Below are 22580 nucleotides of genomic sequence, written 5' to 3' on the forward strand. Positions count from 1 at the left end.
TTGTCATTTTAATGGAGGCACTATATGTGTAAGGCTTTAACTCCATTCAACCCTATGAGGTTGGATTATTCTTGTCGTTTAACAAATGAGGAAACTGAGGTTCAGTGAGGCTAAGTAACTTACTGAAAACTAAAGAGTGGTGGAGTCTGTTTTTTATTTCAAAGTCCTTAGGATTCGTTTGATGCATGATTTTGCCCACTATAGTCTGTTGCTACAAACTGAGCTTTAAAGGATGAGTAGGATTATGTTAACTTGGAGGTAGGTGGGGAGGAGAAAGGCTGAAACAAGGCAAGAATGAAAACATGGAGACATGAAGAAATAAAATAACACTAGACCCAATGGAAAAGTAGGTTCCTTTTATTCATTCAGTAAGTATTTATTAAGGGCTTATTGTGCACAGGTACTATCTAGGAGCTGGAGGTACAAAGGTGAATGTGACATAGTGTCTGGTTTGAGGGGATATGCAGAGACATCAGCTGAGGACATTGCCTTGTTTCACAAGCCTTTTCTAGCATTACCGTAGTTATTCTGTGTATACCTCGGGTAGAGTTGAAGCACGAGGCAGTGAGCTAGCAGTAGCTGGAAGTCTGTCAGAGCTGGGAGAGTGACTGTCCAGCATCCATTCCTCCTTCATATGATACTACCTCATTTTCCTTTGAGGACTGCCCCTCCCCATTGGCAGGCTTCTTGGGATGGTCAGTCCAGTGCCCTCTTCTCTTCAGCCAGGGGTTGGGCATATGACCCAAATGAGGCCAGTCATACCCCCTCATCAGAGAATTTGAATCCCAGGTAAAATAAATCAAGGGAGGGAAGTGGTTGGACCTGATTCATTCTCCCAGTGCTGCATGCAAGAGACTGCCTGTTAACACCTCATTTTCTGGATCCTTGGAATTGCTCTAGTTCCTTTTCTTTCTGAGGCTGAGCATTTCAGCTTTTTTGTTGATTCTTATCCTTCCATTAACTTTTTTATTTTTTGTTTTTTTGAGACAGAGTCTCAGTTTGTCACCCAGGCTGGAGTGCAGTGGTACAATATTGTCTCACTGCAACCTCCACCTTCCAGGTTCAAGCAATTCTTATACCTCAGCCTCCTGAGTAGCTGGGATTACAGGTGCCTGCCACCACGCCTGGCTAATTTTTGTATTTTTAGTAGAGATGGGGTTTCACTGTGTTGGCCAGGCTGGTCTCGAACTCCTGGCCTCAAGTGATCCACCAACCAAAGTGTTGGGATTACAGGCGTGAGCCACCGCACCTGGCCTCTGGCTAATTTTTTGTGTTATTAGTAGAGATGGGGTTTCACTGTGTTGGCCAGGCTGGTCTCGAACTCCTGGCCTCAAGTGATCCACCAACGTCAGCCTCCCAAAGTGCTGGGATTACAGGTGTGATCCATTGCACCCAGCACCGGTAAATTCTTAATGCCTCCAGTAAACTTCATTTTTGCTTAAATTAGCCAGAATTGGTTTCTCTTCTTTGCAACCAAAGAATGGTTAGCTGATGATATACCTGTGTTTGAATCCTGACTTCCCACTTACTGAGTTGTGTGACTCTGAGTGTACTACTTCAGTCTCTCAGCCTTGGTTTCACTGGCTATAAAATGGAAACAATAATGCCTGCCTAAGATTGTCTTGAGAAGTAGCTGATATAAGGTGTGGTAAGTGCTCTGTAGAGTGCCAGGCACACATTAGGTGCTTATTTATAACTATTAATAGCATGGTCCAGTTAAGGGCAGGAATAACAGTGACAATTTCTAGGTTACTCTTTTTTAGGATTTCATTACATCCAACATAATATATATTCGAAAAGAAAACGAGCCGGGTGCGGTGGCTCAAGCCTGTAATCCCAGCACTTTGGGAGGCCGAGACGGGTGGATCACGAGGTCAGGAGATCGAGACCATCCTGGCTAACACGGTGAAACCCCATCTCTACTAAAAAATACAAAAAACTAGCCGGGCGAGGTGGTGGGTGCCTGTAGTCCCAGCTACTCGGGAGGCTGAGGCAGGAGAATGGCATAAACTCAGGAGGCGGAGCTTGCAGTGAGCTGAGATCCGGCCACTGCAGTCCAGCCTGGGTGGCAGAGCAACTCCCTCTCAAAAAAAAAAAAAAAAAGAAAACTCTTTTATAGAAGCAACTTTATAATGGCATGACAGATCTAGCAGGAAAAAATAGTAGAATGTGTTGCGTTAACGTAAGGATAACTGAGGCAGCTAAATGTGATCCCCTCCCTCTCCTCCGCCGGTTTCTGTCGTCTCATCTGAGGCTTAACCTGAATCCACTGCAGCGCTCAAATGAGGCATTAGCGGGCTCTGCTTCCCTACCAAGAAGGAGCCAGAATTTCGAGGTACTGTGGATTTCCATGAAAAGCTCACCCAGTTCATTTTTCAACAACTTGTGTTCCGCTTTTGTAATTGTGCAGCTCCTCTTCTTAACTGTTTAAAAGTGCTCATTAGTCCTCAAATAGTTATTTGGACTTTAGGGTAGAGCGTACAAGTGTCTGGTGGTTACTTGCTCCTCTCTGTAAGAGCTGCTTATCCAAATAGCAACAGCCCTTGACGTTTCAGTGCCGCATGCCATCCTTTGTGTCGGGGTTTCCTCATGGTGGCAAAGCCCTCCGAGGCAAGTCCCCACTGACAGTTACAGGTTAATCTGCCAGAATGCCTTCTCCACCTTCCACCCATTACGTTGCTGAAAACCACAAAGTAAGAAAGCTTTATTCTCTGCCAACTTTTAGCCACTCTCTTTGGTCACTTGTAGCTTTAAGTATCTTGCTAACCTAGCTCAGTGATGTTTAGACTAAATCAGACTACTCTAAACATCTGGATATTCATCAGAACCTCATAACGCAATGCCACTTATTACCCTAGGTGACAGTGCTTCTTTGACTGTTAACTCTGTGAGTAGTATACAAAATATTTCCAATGTGAAATCAGGGGATGTTTTTAGATTGATACGTTACACCGTTCTTAAAAATATGACATTAAAGGTTTTGTTTCCTTTTCAAACTTTGAGTATCATTTTTGTGTTGCCTTTTCGTTCAAAACCAAATGTTTCCTAAGATACTTGCAGGAAGCACTGTGTGTGTGCATGACTATGTGTACACATACTCACATGTGCACATGGGCTTGGGTATGTATGTGTGTATATGTGAGAGAGAACATAGGCCCCTACACCATGCTCTTGCATACAAAAAATACCTAGTGTACTCAGCAATCCAGGAATAGGTTTGGTCGTATTTACATCTTCCTTCATCTCACTTTGGTAAACTAATTTGCCTATGTAATTTTTCCCTGGAACTACTATTAATTTGGTTTTGCTGTTTCCGTTCTAGACCCTACATAATTGTCAAGAAACAGAAGCCAGCAGTCACAAATAAACATATGGAAGAGCTGGCCCAAGGGTACAGGTAAGTAGCCAAAAGTAAAACTTACCAATCTCCTTAATACCCACATACATGATTTAAGAAAAGTGTATTTTCATTTTAGTGTTTTAATTTCTTTCCATCAAATTACCAGCCTGTTAAAAACGTATTTTGCTCCATGTGAGCTTGCTTGGACATTGTAAAATATTCATCAATTTAGATCATGAGGCTTACGTAGTCTTGAAGTCAGTTAGTACACAAGTGTTTCTGGTAAGAAGGGGACTTACATCATGTGTCAGTGTAGACACTGTGGGTCTCATCATGAGGTTTCTAAGGTCAGAATTTTTTTTTTAAGAAGTGGGGACTAGGTTGACAAGAGTTACAGACAGACACTTTGCTGTTTTTATTTCAGCAATTTGTGGTTACTGTGTGAGCTGAGAATAACATGTTTCAGGTATCTCAATGTAATGATATCCTCTGGGAGAGAAAGGTGCTTTGGGCCTAAATGAAAGCCAGTATCTCCTGTTGTTATATAAAATACTGCAGAAAATGCTTTTTAATGATGTCTCTTTCACCAATATTTTCCCAGAAATTTTGAAGATTTCTTACATGAGAGTCTGGTTGAATATTTAGATGTAAATGAAGAAAATGATTGTAACATTGCACTGTACGAACACACAATTAATAAGTAAGTAGAATCCGTAGCAACCATAATTAAAACCTGTTCTGACTATAGAAACTAACTTCTTTTGACAGGAACTGTTAGAAATATACAATCTTTTTTTTTTTTTTTTGAACATGCAAGTTTGTTACATAGGTAAATGTGGGCCATAGTGGTTTGCTGTACCTATCAACCTATCACCTAGGTTTTAAGCCCAGCATGCATTAGCTGTTTATCTTGATGCTCTCCCTCCCCCAACCCCCTAACAGGCCCCCGCTGTGTGTTGTTCCCCTCCCTGTGTCCCTGTGTTCTCGTTGTTCAGCTTCCACCTATGAGTGAGAACATGCGGTGTTTGGTTTTCTGTTCCTGTGTTAGTTTGCTGAGGATGACTTCCAGCTTCATCCACATAACTGCAAAGGACATGATCTCGTTCCTTTTTATGGCTGCTTAGTATTTCATGGTATATAAGTATATTGTATATTTCTGTGTGTACCATATAGAAATATACAATTTTATAGCAGAGTATAACCCATCATTTATCCCAGTGAAGAGTATTACAAAGCAGCTAACAAGTCATCTTTATATTTCATTATCCTTCCTATTCATGTGACAGTTTATATATATACACACACACACGCATACATACATAGAGAGATATATCCATATACATAGATAGATAACTATATATATAGAGAGAGAGAGAGTTGGTTTTTTTGTTTTGTTTTGTTTTTTGAGACAGGGTCTTGCTGTGTCACCCAGAAGGAGTACAGTGGTACAACATAGCTCAGTGAAGCTTAAAACTCCTGATCTCAAGCGATCCTCCCACTTCAGTGTCCTGAGTAGTTGTGATTACAGGCGTGAGCCACCATGCCCAGCCTTAATGTATATTTTTTAAAAGGAGTTGTTTCTCTGATTTTAATACTTGATTACTGCCAAAATTGAACTAATGAATTAAGCTGTATAAAAATATACTTACCTCTTTTAGAGATGATTTTGTCCATGGACATCTGAATTCTTGTCAGTACAGGAGTTCTCTACATAGTCTGTTCAAAAACTATCTCTAAGTTTATGTGTAGTATACACTTGAATTGATAGTATGTTCACAATATGTCTTCTTGAACAATATTGTTAGAAGTGTCTGTGTTCCATTTGGAGTACATTAAAGAACATCTATATAACCTGCTGTCTGATGCATGTGACTGATGTGCCATTTACCTGAAATTGGAATTCTTGCAGATATATTGCTAGAGAGTTTAATACTACCACCTGATAACTATTTATGTCTTCAATCAAGAATAAGTACTTTTCTGACCCAGTGTAGCAGCTCACCCCTGTAATCCCAGTGCTTTGGGAGGCTGAGGCAGGAGAATCGCCTAAGGCCAAGAGTTTGAGACCAGCCTGGACAACATAGCAAGACCCTATGTCTAAATAAAAATAAAACATTAACCAGACGCAGTGGCATACACCTGTAGTCCTAGCTACTCGGGAGGCTGAGTGGAAGGATCACTTGAGCCCAGGAGTTATGGGTTACAGTGAGCTATGATCGTGCCACTGCACTCCAGCCTGGCTGAGAACTTATGTCTTAAAACAGGAAAAAGAAAAACTTTTCTGTTTTCTGCTACCAAATGAAATATATTACTTTTTAAAAGATTACAATTTACCAGTCTGGGTAACATGGCAAGACCCCGTCTCTACAAAACACTTAAAAATTAGCCAGATGTGGTGGTGCAGGCCTGTAGTCCCAGTAACTCAGGGGGCTGAGGCTGGAGGATTGCATGAGTCCAGGAGGTGGAGGCTCTGTGAGCCATGTTCATGCCACTGCACTCCAGCCTGGGTGACAGAGCAAGACCCTGTTGCCAATATATATATTGCAAATATATATATTTTTTGCACTTTGTAAATAGTGCTTTTTAGTCAGAATTTTTCTTCCTTAAAGATGTGAATCTCTCAAAGTACTGTTTTGTACCCCTCATTTCAAAATTGACTGAGGGCCAGGTGTGGTGGGTCACACCTATAATCCCAGCACTTTGGGAGGCTAAGGCAGGAGGATTGCTTGAGCTCAGGAGTTGGAGATCAGCCTGGCCAACACAGTGAGACCTCATCTCTACTAAAAATAAAAAAAAGTTAGCTGAGTGTTGTGGTGTGCACCTATGATCCCAGCTCTTGGGAGGCTGAGGTGGAAGGATCACTTGAGTCCACTTTGAGGCTTCAGTGAGCTATACTTGGAACACCACCGCATTGCAGCTTGGACAACAGAGTGGGACCCTGACTCAAAAAATATGTAGATACAGATACCTATCCTGAGTATAAAATAGAACTATTTTATAGTAGCCCCATAAATGACAGTTCCATCCTTGTATTACTCAAGCCAACAAAACCCTCTATTTCCATCCTGACCCTTTTTCTCTATATCGACATCAATCCCTAGCTCATCATATGAGCCTTCCAAATATATCTGGAATCTGACCTATTTTTCACTACCTCAATCCATCACCTAGTCCAGGCCATTTCTATTTCTTACCTGGATTTTTGCAAAAGCCTCCTATTTTGACACCTGTTCCCATACAGTCTTTTCCTAATAGAGCAGAGGGGGCATGTCCGTTCTCTTCTCAAATCCCTCAGGGGCTTTCCATCTCCCTCAGAAGTCCTTACAGAGGCCTTCCAGTTCCTGCACAATCTGCCCACTCCCATTTCTACCTCTCCCCGCTCCCTGTTTCAACCACACTGGCCTCTTTTCCTAATACTCCAGGCATGCCTCTGCCTTAGCACCTTTGCACTGGCTGCTTCCGCTGCCTGGAGCACTCTCTCACATACCTGCATGGCTCACTGCTTCACCTCCTCCAGGTCTTCACTCAGGTGTCTCCTTCTCTTGAGACTTTTCTGACCACTCTGTTGAAAATAGAAACTCTTATCTCTATCTACTCCTCTTTACTACTTTTTTTTTCCTTCTTGTGCCTATTACCATAGAGTAAAATTGGTATTTTACTGATGTATCTATGTATTGTCTATCTCCCCTCACTAGAAGCTTCATGAAAGCAGGGATTTTCATCTGGTTTTTCATTGTTGTAAATGAATATAACTCTCAGCATTACCCAATTACCAAGCTATTCCATACATCAAATTAATTTCATTTTAAAAATCTAGAAGTTTTTGTATTATTTAATTCATACTTACGTTTTTTAAAATGTAGAAATGCATGAAGCACAAAGAATGAATCCCCTTTCTTTCCCATCCCACCAGACTCTACCCTCCAGAAATCACCAATGCTAATAATTTCTTATGTATTATTCTAGATTTTTTTTTCTGAGTATAAACATACACACATGATTCCACACAATTTATGTGTATAAAACAGTGAAAATATTTCCAGTGCCTTGATTTTGAAACTTAACCAGTATACTCTGGACATTTTCCATATTAGTATATATATATTTATATACATGTATATTTGTATACACAGTCATATGTCACTTAATGACGGGGATGCATTCTGAGAAGTTTGTTGTCAGGTGATTTCATTTTGTGAATATCATAGTGTACTTAAACCTAGATGGTGTCTGTCACCCACTATCACCTACTACACACATAGACTATATGCTAAAGCCTGTTGCTTCTAGACTACAAACCTATACAGCATATTACTCTACTGAACTTTGTAGGCAGTTGTAACACAATGGTAAGTATTTGTGTATCAAAACATATCTAAACAAAGAAAGGGTATAGTAAAAATGCAGTATTATAATCTTTTGGAACCACCATCATTTATGCAGTCTGTTGTAGACCAAAATGTTTTGTGGTGTGTGACTGTATACATATAAATATATATGTTTTTAAATTGCCATTTGTTATTACATTATCTACCTACATGTATTTAGTTTATTAACTAGTTTCCTACTGTTGAATATTTAGGTAGTTTCCAATTGTTCTACTGTTATAAACAACAGGTTACTTAGTTTTCATTCTAACTAAATTTAAGTGCTTTATACGCAGTGAATAAGAAATCTCGGCTGAGTGCAGTGGCTCATGCCTGTAATCCCAGCACTTTGGGAGGCCAAGGCAGGTGTATCACCTGAGGTTTGGAGTTTGAGTCCAGCCTGACCAACATGGAGAAACCCCGTCTCTACTAAAAATACAAAATTAGCTGGATGTGGTGGCGCATGTCTGTAATCCCAGCTACTCGGGAGGCTGAGGTGGGAGAATCGCTTGAACCCGGGAGGCGGAGGTTGCGGTGAGCCGAGATCGCACCATTGCAGTCCAGCCTGGGCAACAAGAGCAAAACTTCGTCTCAAAAAAAAAAGAAAAAAAGAAATCTCCCAATTCCTGTTCAGTTTCTAAACTGATGCTTTTAAAGAGAATGATTTTCTTTTTTGTAAAATCAGAATCTAGAGTGTTTGGCTGTCTAGTAATTATTAGATACATATGAGTTTATGCATGTTGTCACCATAAAAGAAAAAAACTTCAGATGTTTCTTTTCGTTTTTCAACTCAATCCAATCTTAACATCTGAAAAAGTAGTTTCTACTTAGATGGAGAATGTCAACTTGGCCAATATTTAAACAAAGCAGTATATTTAAAAGAAACTCTGTTTTCTTCTAGACTATAAACTGTAGCTATAAGCTGATGTTCTTTAAAGAAAAAAACAAAACAAAACCTGAAGTCTTTTCCCTTCCTGCTTGACAAAGGAAGTCTTTTCCCTTCCTGCTTGTCTGAGAGGATTGGGTTTCTGTTAAGTCATAAGGTGAAAACAGTACTCTTCACGAACCACATGTAAGGCACCTTCTGTCACCAAACTAGGGACATAATTTAATACATGTGTTTTGGGAAAAAAAAATAGATGAAAAACTGGATGAATGGGAGATCTTTTACCAGGTACATTCCATTGATGGGTTGGAATCTGGTTTATTGGACATCACTTCGGTCCACAGGTGCTGTAAACCACTGACATTTTTAAGGTTACACTTCACAAGCGCTTGAGGGAAAAATAGTAGGTCCATAGAGATCACAGATCCTGGATGACACATCTGTTACTTTCCACAAATACCTATAATTAACCTGAGTACTCTTTCCTATTAACACAACTGAGTTGCTTCATCATTTGGCCAAAAAACTGAATTTTCTACAGAAATATATTGTGAAAGTAACCAAGATTCTGACATCTACTAGGTAAAATCTTACTTTGTGTCTAATACTACCCATAGCAGAGCTGTCCAGTAAAATAAAATACAAGCCACCTATATAACCTCAAACTTTCTAATAGCCACATTAAAAAGGTAAAAAGAAACTGGTAAAATTATTTTAAATAATAGTTTTATTTGTGAGTATATCCAAAATATTATCATGTCAACAGGTAATTAATATAAAACTAATGAGCTACTTTACACTTTTTTTCCTACTATAAGTCCTCAAAATCTGGTGTGCGCTTACAGCACATTTCAATTTGGATGCCAATTTTTTATCAGAAATACTAGATCTCATTTCATAACATTTATACTTTTAAAAGATTCATAAATGTGAGTTGTTCCAAGATAAAAGGTTTTGTGTAACTGAACTGAGTTATTTAAATTTCAATTTGAGTTTTAAATTTTAAAGTAATTAAAAGTAAGTAAAATAAAAAAATTCAGTTTCTCAGTCACACTAGCCCGGCATTTCAAGTGCTCAGTAGCCACAGTTATCTAGTGTCTAGTGGCTATGGTATTGGTCCCTGTGGGTCTATAGTAACTATTCTTTTTTTTTTTTTTTTTTGAGACAGTGTCTTGCTCTGTTGCCCAGGCTGGAGTGCAATGGCAAGATCTTGGCTCACTGCAACCTCCATCTCCTGGGTTCAAGCAATTCTCCTGTCTCAGCCTCCAGAGTAGCTGGGATTACAGGTGCCCACCACCATGCGTGGCTAATTTTTTGTATTTTTTAAGTAGAGACAGGGTTTCACTGTATTGGCCAGACTGGTCTTGACCTCCTGACCTCAAGTGATCCACCTGCCTAGGCCTCCCAAACTGCTGGGATTATAGGCATGAGCCACTACGCCCGGCCTATAGTAACTATTCTTTTTTTTTTTTTTTTTGAGACAGAGTCTCGCTGTCTCGCCAGGCTGGAGTGCAGTGGCATGATCTCGGCTCACTGCAACCTCCGCCTCCCAGGTTCAAGCAATTCTTCTGCCTCAGCCTCCCAAGTAGCTGGGGCTACAGGTTCGCGCTACCACACCCAGCTAATTTGTATTTTTAGTAGAGACAGGGTTTCACCATGTTGGCCAGGATGGTCTCGATCTCTTGACCTCATGATCCACCTGCCTCGGCCTCTCAAAGTGCTGGAATTACAGGCGTGAGCCACTGTGCCCAGCTAGTAACTATTCTTAGAGGACGTATATTCCACTCTTAAATGGTGATACAATGTGCTTATTGATATATGTTAGAAGAATGAGGAAAAGCAGGCTACTCATCCATGTGGATATTGTTGATGTATTTCTATATGTTGAATATAGTAATTTATGTGTGAATTACAAGTTCTTACATTTTGTTGTATTTTATTTAAGTATGTTTTTATTTTACCAGTTTTACTAGCATCAAATTTTATTGACATATAAATCCCCTGAGGACCTAAATAACAATATTTTTATACCCTTTAAGAGAAATTTATTTTTGTACTTGATGCTTAAGATATGTGATTTTTACTTAACTTGTTAGAGACACCACCCACTTGGAGATTGAGCCCTTCACTCTTCTCGGCGTGTGTGCTGGACTGATCCCATACCCTCACCATAACCAGTCACCGAGAAACACTTACCAGTGTGCCATGGGGAAACAAGCCATGGGTAAGATTTCCTTCTTGAAAGTTGGTTCTAAATACTTGGAAATACTTTTGGAAAAAATCTTACACCTTTATTCCTGCTTCACCAGTATTATATGTTTAAACAAATCAGGCACTGGGAACACCGGAGGGTTACCAAGCCCAGGGAGTTACGTATGAAACTCTGCAAGGCTTGGTGCCCTGCCATGTCTAAAGCTTAAACAAAAATGGAGAAAACCTCTCTAAACTTGTTTCCTTCAAGAAAACAAAGCAATATATAATTAGTGTCACATAATTAAGAGGGATAAATGTAAAGAGAAAAGCCCTGTAAGATGTAACTTGTTAACCTTGAGAGATGGGAGAAAGGGCAGAAAAACTCAAGCTTAAGGAGGAAGAGGGAGAAAAAAACAGATAAAGATGTACGATGTCTATTCAAATGTACCTAGTAATTGCCTGGTTGACAATCCCCGAACCCATTATACCCTTGCAATTGCTAATGTATCTCCTAAAACTTATCCAATTCATGTCACACTGATTCCTGAGTTTATTTTGCTTCCTCTTTCTCTTTTTCTTCCTTTCATATATTTATTTATTCATTTGTAACATTTATTGAGCATAACTGTAGACTAGACATGAGGCTGGAGCCTGAAAATAGAGAGATGAGGCAGAGTCCTGTGCTCAGGGAGTTCAGAGTCTAGTAGAGGAGACCAACAAATAAAACAGTAACCCAATCTAGTGTAATAAATACTGTAATTGAAAACCAAAATCTAAGAAAATTAGAGGAGGAAGGTCACTTAAAGTAAGAGTGGGTTGTTTCTGAAGGGTAGAGCTGAGCTGAGTCTTGGAAGACTGAGTATATTTGAAGGTATGGAAGTGTGAGCAAGTATGGCATAAGAGGTCTCAGTTCTTTGGTGTGGCTGCCTAGTGTAGCATGGTACAGAGGCGTGAAAGGGAAGTGCCATATGTTGAGGAGTTTGAGTTTTATCTTGAAGGTAATACAGAGAGAATGCTGGTGCCCCCTTACCCGCCACAAAAAAAGTTTTACTTATAAAGCTTTTTGAAATGTTTTTTAAAATCATTTAAATCCTAGTATATTTAATCAATTTTATTTTCATATATGCCCATGACACCAGTATGATTGCCATCTCTGATTTAAAGTATGATGCAAGGGGCTTCATAAAGAAACTGTAAAAATGTAGAGAGGGAGGCATTGCATTGCCTTTGGGTAACAACCGGAATGCATTTAGCTCCTCCGTTACCAACAACCAGCTGCAACTGACCATAGCTTGGCAATTAAGAAACCCTATTTCTTCATTATGGATAGAGAGTAGATATATTTCTTTTCAAGTTTTTATATTGCCCTCTGGTTAGCTACCAAGAAATAAAAAGCATTTTATCCTGCTACTGTTTACCTGAATGATGTAATGCCTGGACAGTTGAGAATCATTCCCAGTGGGAAAATCTAAACAGCAGCTCATCAATTTAGCCTTTCCATTCATCCTCAGCAGCGGTGTAGGCTGATTTCCCGCTTGTGCTTCTGACTTGCTAACAAGTTGAAATATACAGTACTGAACCCTGTGTGTCATGAAAGGGCTATCACTTCTATTGGGTTTACCAAACCATTTTGTTTCATGATGTGAATCCCAGCTGAAACAATACACCTTTTGTGTGGAACCTTCAGCAGAATTAACGGAAGACTAATCACTTCATCGCTAATGCCACTCTTTAGTGTGTTTGAAGATCGAAACAGAAAGAGCTGCAGCTATCTCCATGTAGTGAAGCTTTTTTAAAAAATAAAGAATAGACTTGAAAGAAAGAAATAATATTTTTATTTTTACAACTCTGCTTCCCACAAAAAAAAAAAAAGAAAAGAAAAGAAAAGAAAAACCCTTTATATGTGGCCATGAGTATCTGAAACGTTTGGTTAGTTACCACACACAGTTAAGCAGGATCAGTGTGTACAGAAAGCCAATTCAGTGTCTGTAGAGTTCTTTTGTAGTTTTCTGTGTGAAGGTTTTTTTTCTCGTTTTGTTTTGAGTGTCATTTGCAATTCATTGTCTGTGTTTTCTGAGGTTGGTGTATTCAGCTGCTCTGACCCTGGGTCCTGCACATTTAGCTCCTTGGATACAATCCTCTGACGTTACTGCTGACGCTAGGAAGACAAAAGCCACTGAATATCTTAAGTAATAAAAAAAAGCCTTTGTTACTGTTTGTTATTATAAAACACCTGACTGGAAAGAAAAGCAGCGAGATAAAAGTACATTTAGAGTTGGCATATAACACAGCAGCATTTCTCTGTGGACACTGAAATAGCTGCAGAAGTATTGAGCAAAGTCTGCTTGCAAAACGACAAAAGGAAAAAGGTCGGCAGAGGGAGAAAACCCACAGCAGATACCCAGGTCTGTAATGCAGACTTCGCACTTTAAGTAGGACTTCTCTGGATCGGTTTAATTCCTTGCAGTCTTGACAGCTGATAACTAAAACTCACACTCTATCCTGTCTTTACTATGAGCCATTGCTGAAGATTATTTAAATTCAGAGATTCTATGTGGATTTTCTAAAATAATATTTTAGTTGCTAGTCTTCTGTCTGCTGGTCTGGTCCATGTATAACATGGAAGATAGTAGCTCACAATTAATTCACTAAATATTCTAGCCAATCTGGAAAATTTGCTCTCTACCATTCCCTACTATGCCTCCTACTACCCCACAAGAGAGTGAAGAAATGAGAGAAAGTCATTTTCTATTACTACGAAGGAGATCCACAAACCACAGAGATGGAAAGCCTTACCTTGTATGTAAGAGGGAGCTAATCCACGATAAAACACCAGCAGAGGGTGTTTCTTCAGTCTTAGGCGCTTTAAGTTATTAATAAAGTTCAAGTTCCCACACAGCACCTTACTGTGCCACTGAGAAGCACTTCTCCATGGATATGGCTGTGTGTGTATTGTGACATGGCTCAGAGCAAGAAAGTCAGGTGGACATCTGGAAATGGCTGGATCTCCAGGTCACTCACTCAGCACTACCAGGAAGGGCTGTGTGTTGGAGCCACCTTTTGTGTCATCTCATTGGTGCCCGATGCCAAGTTCACATGAGCCACACTTTCATATCCTGCCCATTCATTAGTTGGTAATCCTCTAGTGGAACACTTTCTCCTGTGTAAAAGGATCATTCAGTTACTATCAGCTCAATTAATGAATATGCAGCACAGACCTTCGCAGACCTCAACAGTGGCTCCTTCTCACTACCCCTTCCCGCTTCAACTGCAAACTACTGGGACTGTTTTCTAAGCTCAGGAGTGAATGCAGCTTCTGTTTTTGTATTTGTTTTCAATAGATTCTATTCCTAAGTAGATAGTTTCTTCCTTTCTGTTCCCCACTTTACAGTAGGCTGAGATGTACTAGAAATAGGCTGGAGGATTTTGAGACACTAAAAACACAATATACAAAGATCCTCATAAAATTTTGTTTCATCCTACACCTTCTCCCCCTTTCTGTTTGATTTGATTTTTAGCATATTTATTCTTTGTCCAGTTGAGGGTACAAAATGCAAAAAATGTTTTGGCCAAATTACCCTGGAAATTATTTTTCAAATTCTGCTATTGGTTAAAATTTTTTTAAATTATTGTAGCTATTTTAGGTATAAGCTTGTGTGGTATTTTCTAAGACTAGAATGTTAGCAATGAATATATACGGAGGTACAGTTGCGTACTCTAAGTTTAGTATGTAGCTTTGAGTGGGAGGTAGAATGAATATTATAGGGTAATAAGATATGTATTTTTATTATTACTAATATTGTTAATATTGGTTATAAATAATGTTGCCACTTACTGAGTATCCAAATTCTTTACATACATTATTTCTTTTTTTTTTTTGAGATGGAGTCTTGCTGTCACCCAGGCTGGAGTACAGTGGCACAATCACAGCTCACTGCAACCTCCACTTCCTGGGTTCAAGGAATTCTCCTGCCTTAGCCTCCTGAGTAGCTGGGACTGCAGACGCACACCACCATGCCAGCTAATTTTGTGTGTGTGTGTGTGTGTGTGTGTGTGTGTGTCTGTTTTTAGTAGAGACAGGGTTTCACCATGTTGGCTAGGCTGGTCTCGAACTCCTGACCTCATGTGATCTGCCTGCCGTGGCCTCCCAAAGTGCTAGGATTACAGGTGTGAGCCACCATGCCCAGCCCTTTTTTTTTTTTAATCTCAATAATAATCCTTTGAAATATAATGCATACTTTTTTTTTGTTCTGACAAGGAAGCTGAATCCCACTTTTGTTGAGTAACATATAAAAGGTTTTCTATGTCTTCTATGTAATGTTACCTATAAAACTTACTAAAATTCTTCTCAACCAAAACTAACTTCTTTTCTCATTTTTTTCCTGTCCATTGTGGATCACGATCAGGCTGCCTTTTCTGGTAGAATGTAAATTATAAGCCCCTTTAAGTCAGGGGCTCTGTTATTTATTACAGGTTGAATATCCCTTACCTGAAATGCTTAGGACCAAGAGTGTTTCAGATTTTGGATTTTTTTTGGATTTTGAAATATTTGCATATACATAATAAGATATCTTGGGGATGGGACCCAAGTCTAAACATGAAATCCATTTAAGTTTCATATACACTTTATACACGTAGCCTAAAGATAATTTATACGATATTTTTGATAATTTTGTACATGAAGCAAAGTTTGACTAAGTTTTGACTACAACCCATCACGTGAGGTCAGGTGTGGAGTTTTCCACTTGTGGCGGCATATTGGTGCTCAAAATGTTTCTGATTTAGGAGCATTTTGGACTTTGGATTTTTGACTAAGGATGCTCAACCAGTGTTACAGTTGACTCTTGAACAACACAGGGGTTAGGAGCATCAACTCCTCTCACAGTTGAACATCCATGTATAACTTTTGACTCCCCTAAAGCTAATTACTAATAGCCTACTGTTGACTGAAAGTCTTACCAATAACATAGTCAATTAACACTTACTTTGTATGTGATATGTATTATATGCTATATTCTTACAATTCAAATAAGCTAGATAAAAGAAAATGTTATTAAGAAAATTATAAGGAAGAGCAAATATATTTATTATTCTTTAAGTGGAAATGGATTATCATAAAGGTCTTTGTCCTCGTCGTCTTCACACTGAGTAGGCTGAGGTGTAGAGGAAGAGAGAGATTGGTCTTGCTGTCTCAGGGGCAGTAGAGGCAAAAGAAAATCCATATATGAATGGTCTCCCTTTTTAAGGAAGCTGAAAATAGTAATAGGGGAATCAGAGTTTGAGCATGTGCTGCACACAGACAAGCCTTATCATTTGCTTGCCTATTGCTTCTTGGCAAAATGGTTAGTCAGCCATTCATTATTTTTATAAAAATTTGGGAATCTGATAGCATTTTGAAGTTTTATGACATAGAATAGTTTATAAGTCCTATTTTAACATTTTAACTTACACACCCATAGTCGGTGCTGCTAAAAATGCACATATATGTATACTATCACAAGTTTTTTGAAAAGCCTTTAGAGAAAACTTTTTGATGTCATAAGCACTAAACATTTGCTAAACTATTTTGTTGTTCATCCATTCAGTGGTCAGTTGTAATGCCTGAGAATTATGTTCTGGGCCTGTTAGCACAATTTATAGCAGGATCCAGTCTCTTTCACCATTGTTTAGAGGTGCAGCCATTTATGTTTCCCTGCTGCATAATAATGCGTGTCTCAGGTTTCAGAAGACATGTTTGGCAGCCTGGTGGGACATTGCCTGAACCCTTGTCTCCAGCTGAGTAAAGTATACAATTGAAACTGAAATCTCAACATAAATTTTAAGTGATTTCATATAAAAGGACAAACTTATTGTCAGTGAACTTTACCATAATCCCAGCAGTAGTAATCCTATTTCTAAAACAGTAAGTGATCTATTGCCAGGTATCCTGCCCAGTTTATTAGTTGGCACTAAAATAGCATAAATTAATTGGCAATTTATAGTGCAAACTCGATAAAAAGTTCATGAGGTTCAGTTCGACTTGTTTTTCAGCTGAATCCTGTTAAATTTTTAGAGATTTAAGCACATACTGTCATAAAAAGTATAATGGGATTCTTCAGTTTAATTCACTTGACATTTATTGAGCATCTATAATCTATATAATAAGCATGGCACTGTCACTGTACTAGGTATTCCCTACATATTTACTATTTATTTCAATAGTAATTGTCAAGGAGTACCATATCATTTTTGCTGCTTGGTTTATTTTCTTTTTCTTCTTTTTTTTTTTTTTTTTCAGGGTCTTGCTCTGTTGCCCAGGCTTGAGTATAGTGGTATGATCTTAGCTCACTGCAACCTTTACTTCCTGGGCTCAAGCACTTCTCATGCCTCAGCCACCCAAGTAGCTGGGACTACAGGCACACACCACCATGCCCAGTTAATTTTTGCATTTTTAGTAGAGACATGGTTTTGTCATGTCTGGTCTTGAACTCCTGAGCTCAAGCAATCCACCCACATTGACCTCCCAAAGTGCTGGGATGACAGGCATGAGCCACCACGCCCAGCCTGAATAACTTACTTTCATCCCCAAAATGAAATCATCATTGATTTAATGACATGAGTATGGAGAAAAAGTTAAAGGAAATGAATATTGAGTTTTGGTGTCTGCACACCCTAGGGTGTAACTCTGTGAAATGGCACTTAGGTACTTTGGAGTGTGTGTGTGTGTGTGTGTGTGTGGTGTGTGTGTTGTGCATGTGTCACCATGGAAGCATGTGCAAGAGAGAGAGGCTTAAAGCTAGCTTCTTTTTTCTAACACTAACATCTGTTCTTAGCTATTCACGGGGGAAAAAAAAAGAGATACCTAGGAGAAGTTAAAGAGGCTCTGTAGCCCACACTCAAGCTCAACGGTAGAGCAAGACTGAGTTTTCCAAATTTAACGTCTCTGTGTAGCATCAGTTCTGTGCCCACAAGCCCAGGAGACTAAAAGACTTTTCTTCAGACAGGTCCATGAACCCCACTGTGTTTATGAGGGGAAATGAGAGAAAGGGATGAGAGAAAGGGTTAACCTTCTGATTTCATGTTCAGTTGACAGTGACCCAATAACACCCTTCTGAGGAACAATCAGGTGGAACAAGACTGATTGCTAAGGAGGGAAGAGCCCACCCCTGATTGGGCTGTACCCTAGATTTCTTAAGGAAGGGACCAAGCCTTTTCCCATTTTATCTCCAGTGTTTGGCACAGAGTAGATGTTTATTAACTGCTTAATAAGTGAATCATCAAATAAATGAATAATCCCCTCTTCCTTGCTCTCACTTTAATTCCTCTTTGTTCATTCTTTTTCTTCCCTTCTCTCCTGTATTCTTTTTCATTTAGAACTTTTGTAATTGTTTATTTCTTTTTATGGAATATACCTGTTTATCCATTTTATAAGCTCCTTGGATGTGAACACTGGGCGTTATCTTACATTACCTCTCCCCAGCAGGCCTGGAACATGGTAGAACCGAATAAAGAATTGTTGATTGTGAAGTTAACCAGTGGAAACTAAATCCCTTAAATGGGATAATATAAATCTAAAAAGTCTAAATTATTTAGATTAAGATATACTCTGAGTATATTTTTCCTTCTTTGTAGGACTTTAAAACTTTAAATATTAGTGAGAAAAGTTGCTTTTACAAGTTGTTAAGCCACCATGAGAGTATTGCTTTTGAAATTTTGAACCTGAAGAGTTTCTTCATTTTAATTAGTGATGTTAATGTATTTATCTCTATTTTCATTACTACCTTATTATTTCACATAATAGAATGTTGTATTTTGTTTTCTTCAATATCAATGCAGGTACTATAGGATACAACCAGCGAAACAGAATTGATACTCTCATGTATCTACTAGCATATCCACAAAAACCCATGGTTAAGACAAAAACCATTGAATTGATAGAATTTGAGAAACTGCCAGCTGGACAGAATGCAACAGTTGCTGTGATGAGCTATAGTGGCTATGATATTGAAGATGCCCTTGTTTTAAACAAGGCCTCTTTAGACAGAGGTAAGTGAATTTTCAAAACTAACGCCAAAGGTGCTTTTTGCAGAGTTAGATATAGGGATGATTAATGTAGAGATCACTTGGTTAATGTCATTTCAAGTTATTTGAATTTTATGATATAGAAACAGGAGATGGTTGGGTTTTGATGTTGGCTTTCTTGTCATTTTTAATGAATAGTATATTGAGATAATTTGTTAAACATATTACTACAGAATATTTTTCTTCTCTGTTATTTTATTGGGTTACGTGAGACAGTCCTTCAAAGAGAAAAAAACGTAAGAATGTGTTTTACAGCAGGAATTACAATATATGAAATATGTGTTTTCACTGTATCTAGTGATATATATTATTAACAAACCTGTTTGAGAGGGCAGTAGCAATATCTGGATGTAAAAAGCTGTTTCTTATTTGCGTAACCTCATAATTTGGTACCTTCTTTGGCCAAGCGACGAAAGTTAAAAATATACGGCCGCAAACTCTGGCGTGGAGTTTTTCTGCTTTTCTTTCTGTTTTTGACAATTACTTTCGCAAGTCACCACTTCGTGATTTGTTAGACATCACCTGATCTGAAGTCTGACTTCTCTATTCATAATCTCGATTTCTCTTTTTCCTTTCTGGCATACCCACTATGCCTTCCCCTTCCCTCTTTGTAGTTGCTAGGCAGCCATAATAATACTCCTAGACATGTGTCTTTGGCATTAATGTTGGCCACACTTAATTTATGCCTCTTTTTTTCCTCCAAATGACAACAGCCATGCTTTAAAACTAGATGTTTTCCTTTCTGATTAACTGGTAACATTTATGTGGAAATCTGAAGACTTTGTGATGTCTGTCAGAAACTCTGCAACCCAATTTAATGATCTGAGTTTACTGTCCGCTAGCTCTTAAGCTATCACCTGTGAATAAAATGTCTCTTTACACTTTGAAGAAAACAGTTCTTGATTTCATGCAGTTAAGATTCACATTGCACTCCAGCATGTTGCAGTTAATGGCTACTATATGAAATTTCAAGATCATGTAATGTTTCCAAACCAGCTGGCATTCTGAGCCCAGTTTATTATGGCCATACACAATTTCCTCGGAGCCGTGATGACTGCGGCCTTGCTTAAAGACACAAATGTCTTCATCTGACGTCCGGTTGTAGAAATTTGTTACTTCATCTCACAGTCACCTTCATATTTAACAAATTACACTACAGCCCTGAGATTTTATTTATAAATCCACTTTTACCTGATTGATTTCTAAAGTCACATTCTTAGATTTCTGCTTTTGGTGGAAAATTGTTAAGTGAAGGATTTTACAGCCATGCATTTATTTCATCAGTAATAACTGGCATTGAATCCTGAGACATTTTCTTATTTAAGTGAACTCTGGCATGGCTCAATATATCCTGAGGAGATTAGTAAGAGAATCTAGTTTAAAATAACTGCTTGGCCAAAGGGAAAAAAGAAAGAAATGCAGCCACAGAATCTTAGGAAATTATAGTGTTGAAGGAATGACAGCTGTTTTGGGTAACTCTACAACTCATGGGTTTTTTTCTTTTAGGGATTCAGTGGTTGAGTTTTTTTGCCCCACCCAAAGGTTTTTCTTCTGTCCTTTTTGCTTATTTTTCTTCCTTTTATTTTTCGGATCCATTGGTAGACAGCTTATTTTTCTTAATGTTCAGATTGTTAGTTGACTTCACAGCTTTTCCCTCATCCACTAGATAAATGCAATCTAAAAATGTCATTAAACTCCAATCTTTAGGGAAGAGGAGAACTATTTTTCCCATTGAAATAATTTGATTGTTCTTTTTTCATTCTGTCTCTTCTCTGGAGGAAAATTAATGTTTTTACTTGCTGGCTTAGAACTTGCTCTAAATGCCAAATTTTAAAAAGAAAAACTTTCCAGGGAAGGTTAGCAGAAGTTGTGCACCAAAAGAATGTGTGTCCTGGCTCAGGAGTCAGTGGCCTTGTGCTGTTTAACACAATCCTCAACTCTGCTGCCAACTTGCCAGATGACCTTGGCCACTTAATTTCTCTGGACCTCACTCCTAGTGCCTGTGAAAGGGATAGGTTAAGCAGGTGATTTCTAAGGCCCTTTCCAATTCTAATATTCTATGGCTCTGTCCTCTGAAAGAATCACAGTGCCAGTCTTAGATTTCTCTCACCCTTCTCCAGTTTGACAAGGTGTATTCTGTGCAGAAAATGGTTGTAGAGATTCCAGTGTTTACACAGACAGTAGGTAGGGGACAAGTCCTGTGCCACTTCTTCAGATTATCAGATTTTTATTTGGTTTGTACTGGTCCCAGATTATGATCAAATACAGAGAAGCTTTGGGATTTGGGGGAGAGTGAGGTGGAATGGATTGCTGAGTAGCACAAATCTATATTTTCTTATAGCTTTGGATTACTGGTGGTTCTAATGCCCATTTTGGTTTCATTTTAGGCTTTGGGCGTTGCCTTGTATATAAAAATGCTAAATGTACGTTGAAACGATATACCAATCAGACTTTTGATAAAGTAATGGGGCCCATGTTGGATGCTGCTACAAGGAAACCTATCTGGCGACATGAAATCTTAGATGCAGATGGTATTTGTTCTCCAGGTAAAAGCCTTTTGAAAGAAATATTTTTAATATATACCTTTGAAATCATGTGTTATTCCATAATATTTCTTGAATACTTGACAAAAAGGGCAGAAAAACGTAACAACCTATAAAACCACTATCCAGACTCAACCAATGAGGTCATTTTTGGTGAATTTCCTTCCAGTTTGTTTTTCTATACACTATGTTTTTACCTATCAGTAATCTGTGCTAACTGTAATTTTCTAGTTATGATTTTGAATAATAGAAAAGCCACTTTAAGGAAATATTTAGAGTAGTTCGTGTCCCTGCATCTGCACTGGTATTTCTTCATTTACGCACTTAGCTTACAGACTACTTTAGAATTTTATCCCCCTGCAAAGGTATGACTCCATTATAATTACAAACTTGTAATGCATTTTGTTGATGAAACAAATAGTCCTTGCCCTTATGGGTCTCACAGGCTGGTGCAGGAGACTGACGTTGATCAGAGGATCATGCACAAACTCAGGTTAAGGAATCATATAGGTAGCTATGAGGCCATTTTATAGCAAGAGGATTTGACCTAGTTAGGAAGATCAGCATGGCCTTCCCCAAGGAAGTGAGCTGGAATCTGAAGGATAGGGAAGAGTTAACTAAAGAAGAGGGTCAGGGAGCGTGTTCTAAGTAGTAAGAAAAGCTTGTGCAAGGGTCCCGGAGCTTGGTAGTTGAAAGATCTGAAAGAAGACCAGTGCGGCTAACAAGAAGAGAGTGCAGGGAAGCATGGTGCGCATGAGTTGGTGGGTGACGCGCGGGGTAGGTGCCAGAGTAAGCAAGTCCTTGCAACTGTGTTAGTATTGTCTTTATTTTATTTTATTAATTTTATTTTTGAGACAGGGTCTCAGTCTGTCACCGAGGCTGGAGTGCAGTGGCACAATCTCAGCTCACTGCAACCTCTGCCTTCTGGATTCAAGCGATTCTCCCACTTCAACCTCCTGGATAGCTGGGACCCATAGGCGCGTGCCACCATGCCTGGCTAGTTTTTTGTATTTTTTGTAGAGATGAGGTCTTACCATCTTGCCCAGGCTGGTGTCGAACTCCTGGGCTCAAGTTCTCCACCCACCTTGGCTTCCCAAAGTGCTGGGATTATAGGCGTGAGCCACCATGCTGAGCCCGTGATACTATTTTCATTATGATCCTAAAAGCAGTGATATATTCAGATATGTGTT

At 38.9% G+C, this 22580-nt stretch overlaps 1 protein-coding gene across 2 annotated transcripts in view; it reads left to right on the forward strand.

Annotated features, from left to right (window-relative positions):
• The window catches only part of POLR3B (polymerase (RNA) III (DNA directed) polypeptide B), a 136810-nt gene that overhangs the window by 69314 nt on the left and 44916 nt on the right, over positions 1-22580 (forward strand). For both annotated transcript variants that reach the window (XM_011975527.1, XM_011975528.1), the window contains exons 17-21: positions 3323-3397; positions 3942-4040; positions 10690-10817; positions 18602-18811; positions 21235-21393. In XM_011975527.1, the coding sequence (XP_011830917.1) occupies positions 3323-3397; positions 3942-4040; positions 10690-10817; positions 18602-18811; positions 21235-21393 (671 nt within the window). The remainder of the gene's footprint in view (positions 1-3322; positions 3398-3941; positions 4041-10689; positions 10818-18601; positions 18812-21234; positions 21394-22580) is intronic.

This window comes from Mandrillus leucophaeus, unplaced genomic scaffold, assembly GCF_000951045.1.
Source record: "Mandrillus leucophaeus isolate KB7577 unplaced genomic scaffold, Mleu.le_1.0 Scaffold157, whole genome shotgun sequence".
Classification (NCBI taxonomy): domain Eukaryota; kingdom Metazoa; phylum Chordata; class Mammalia; order Primates; family Cercopithecidae; genus Mandrillus; species Mandrillus leucophaeus.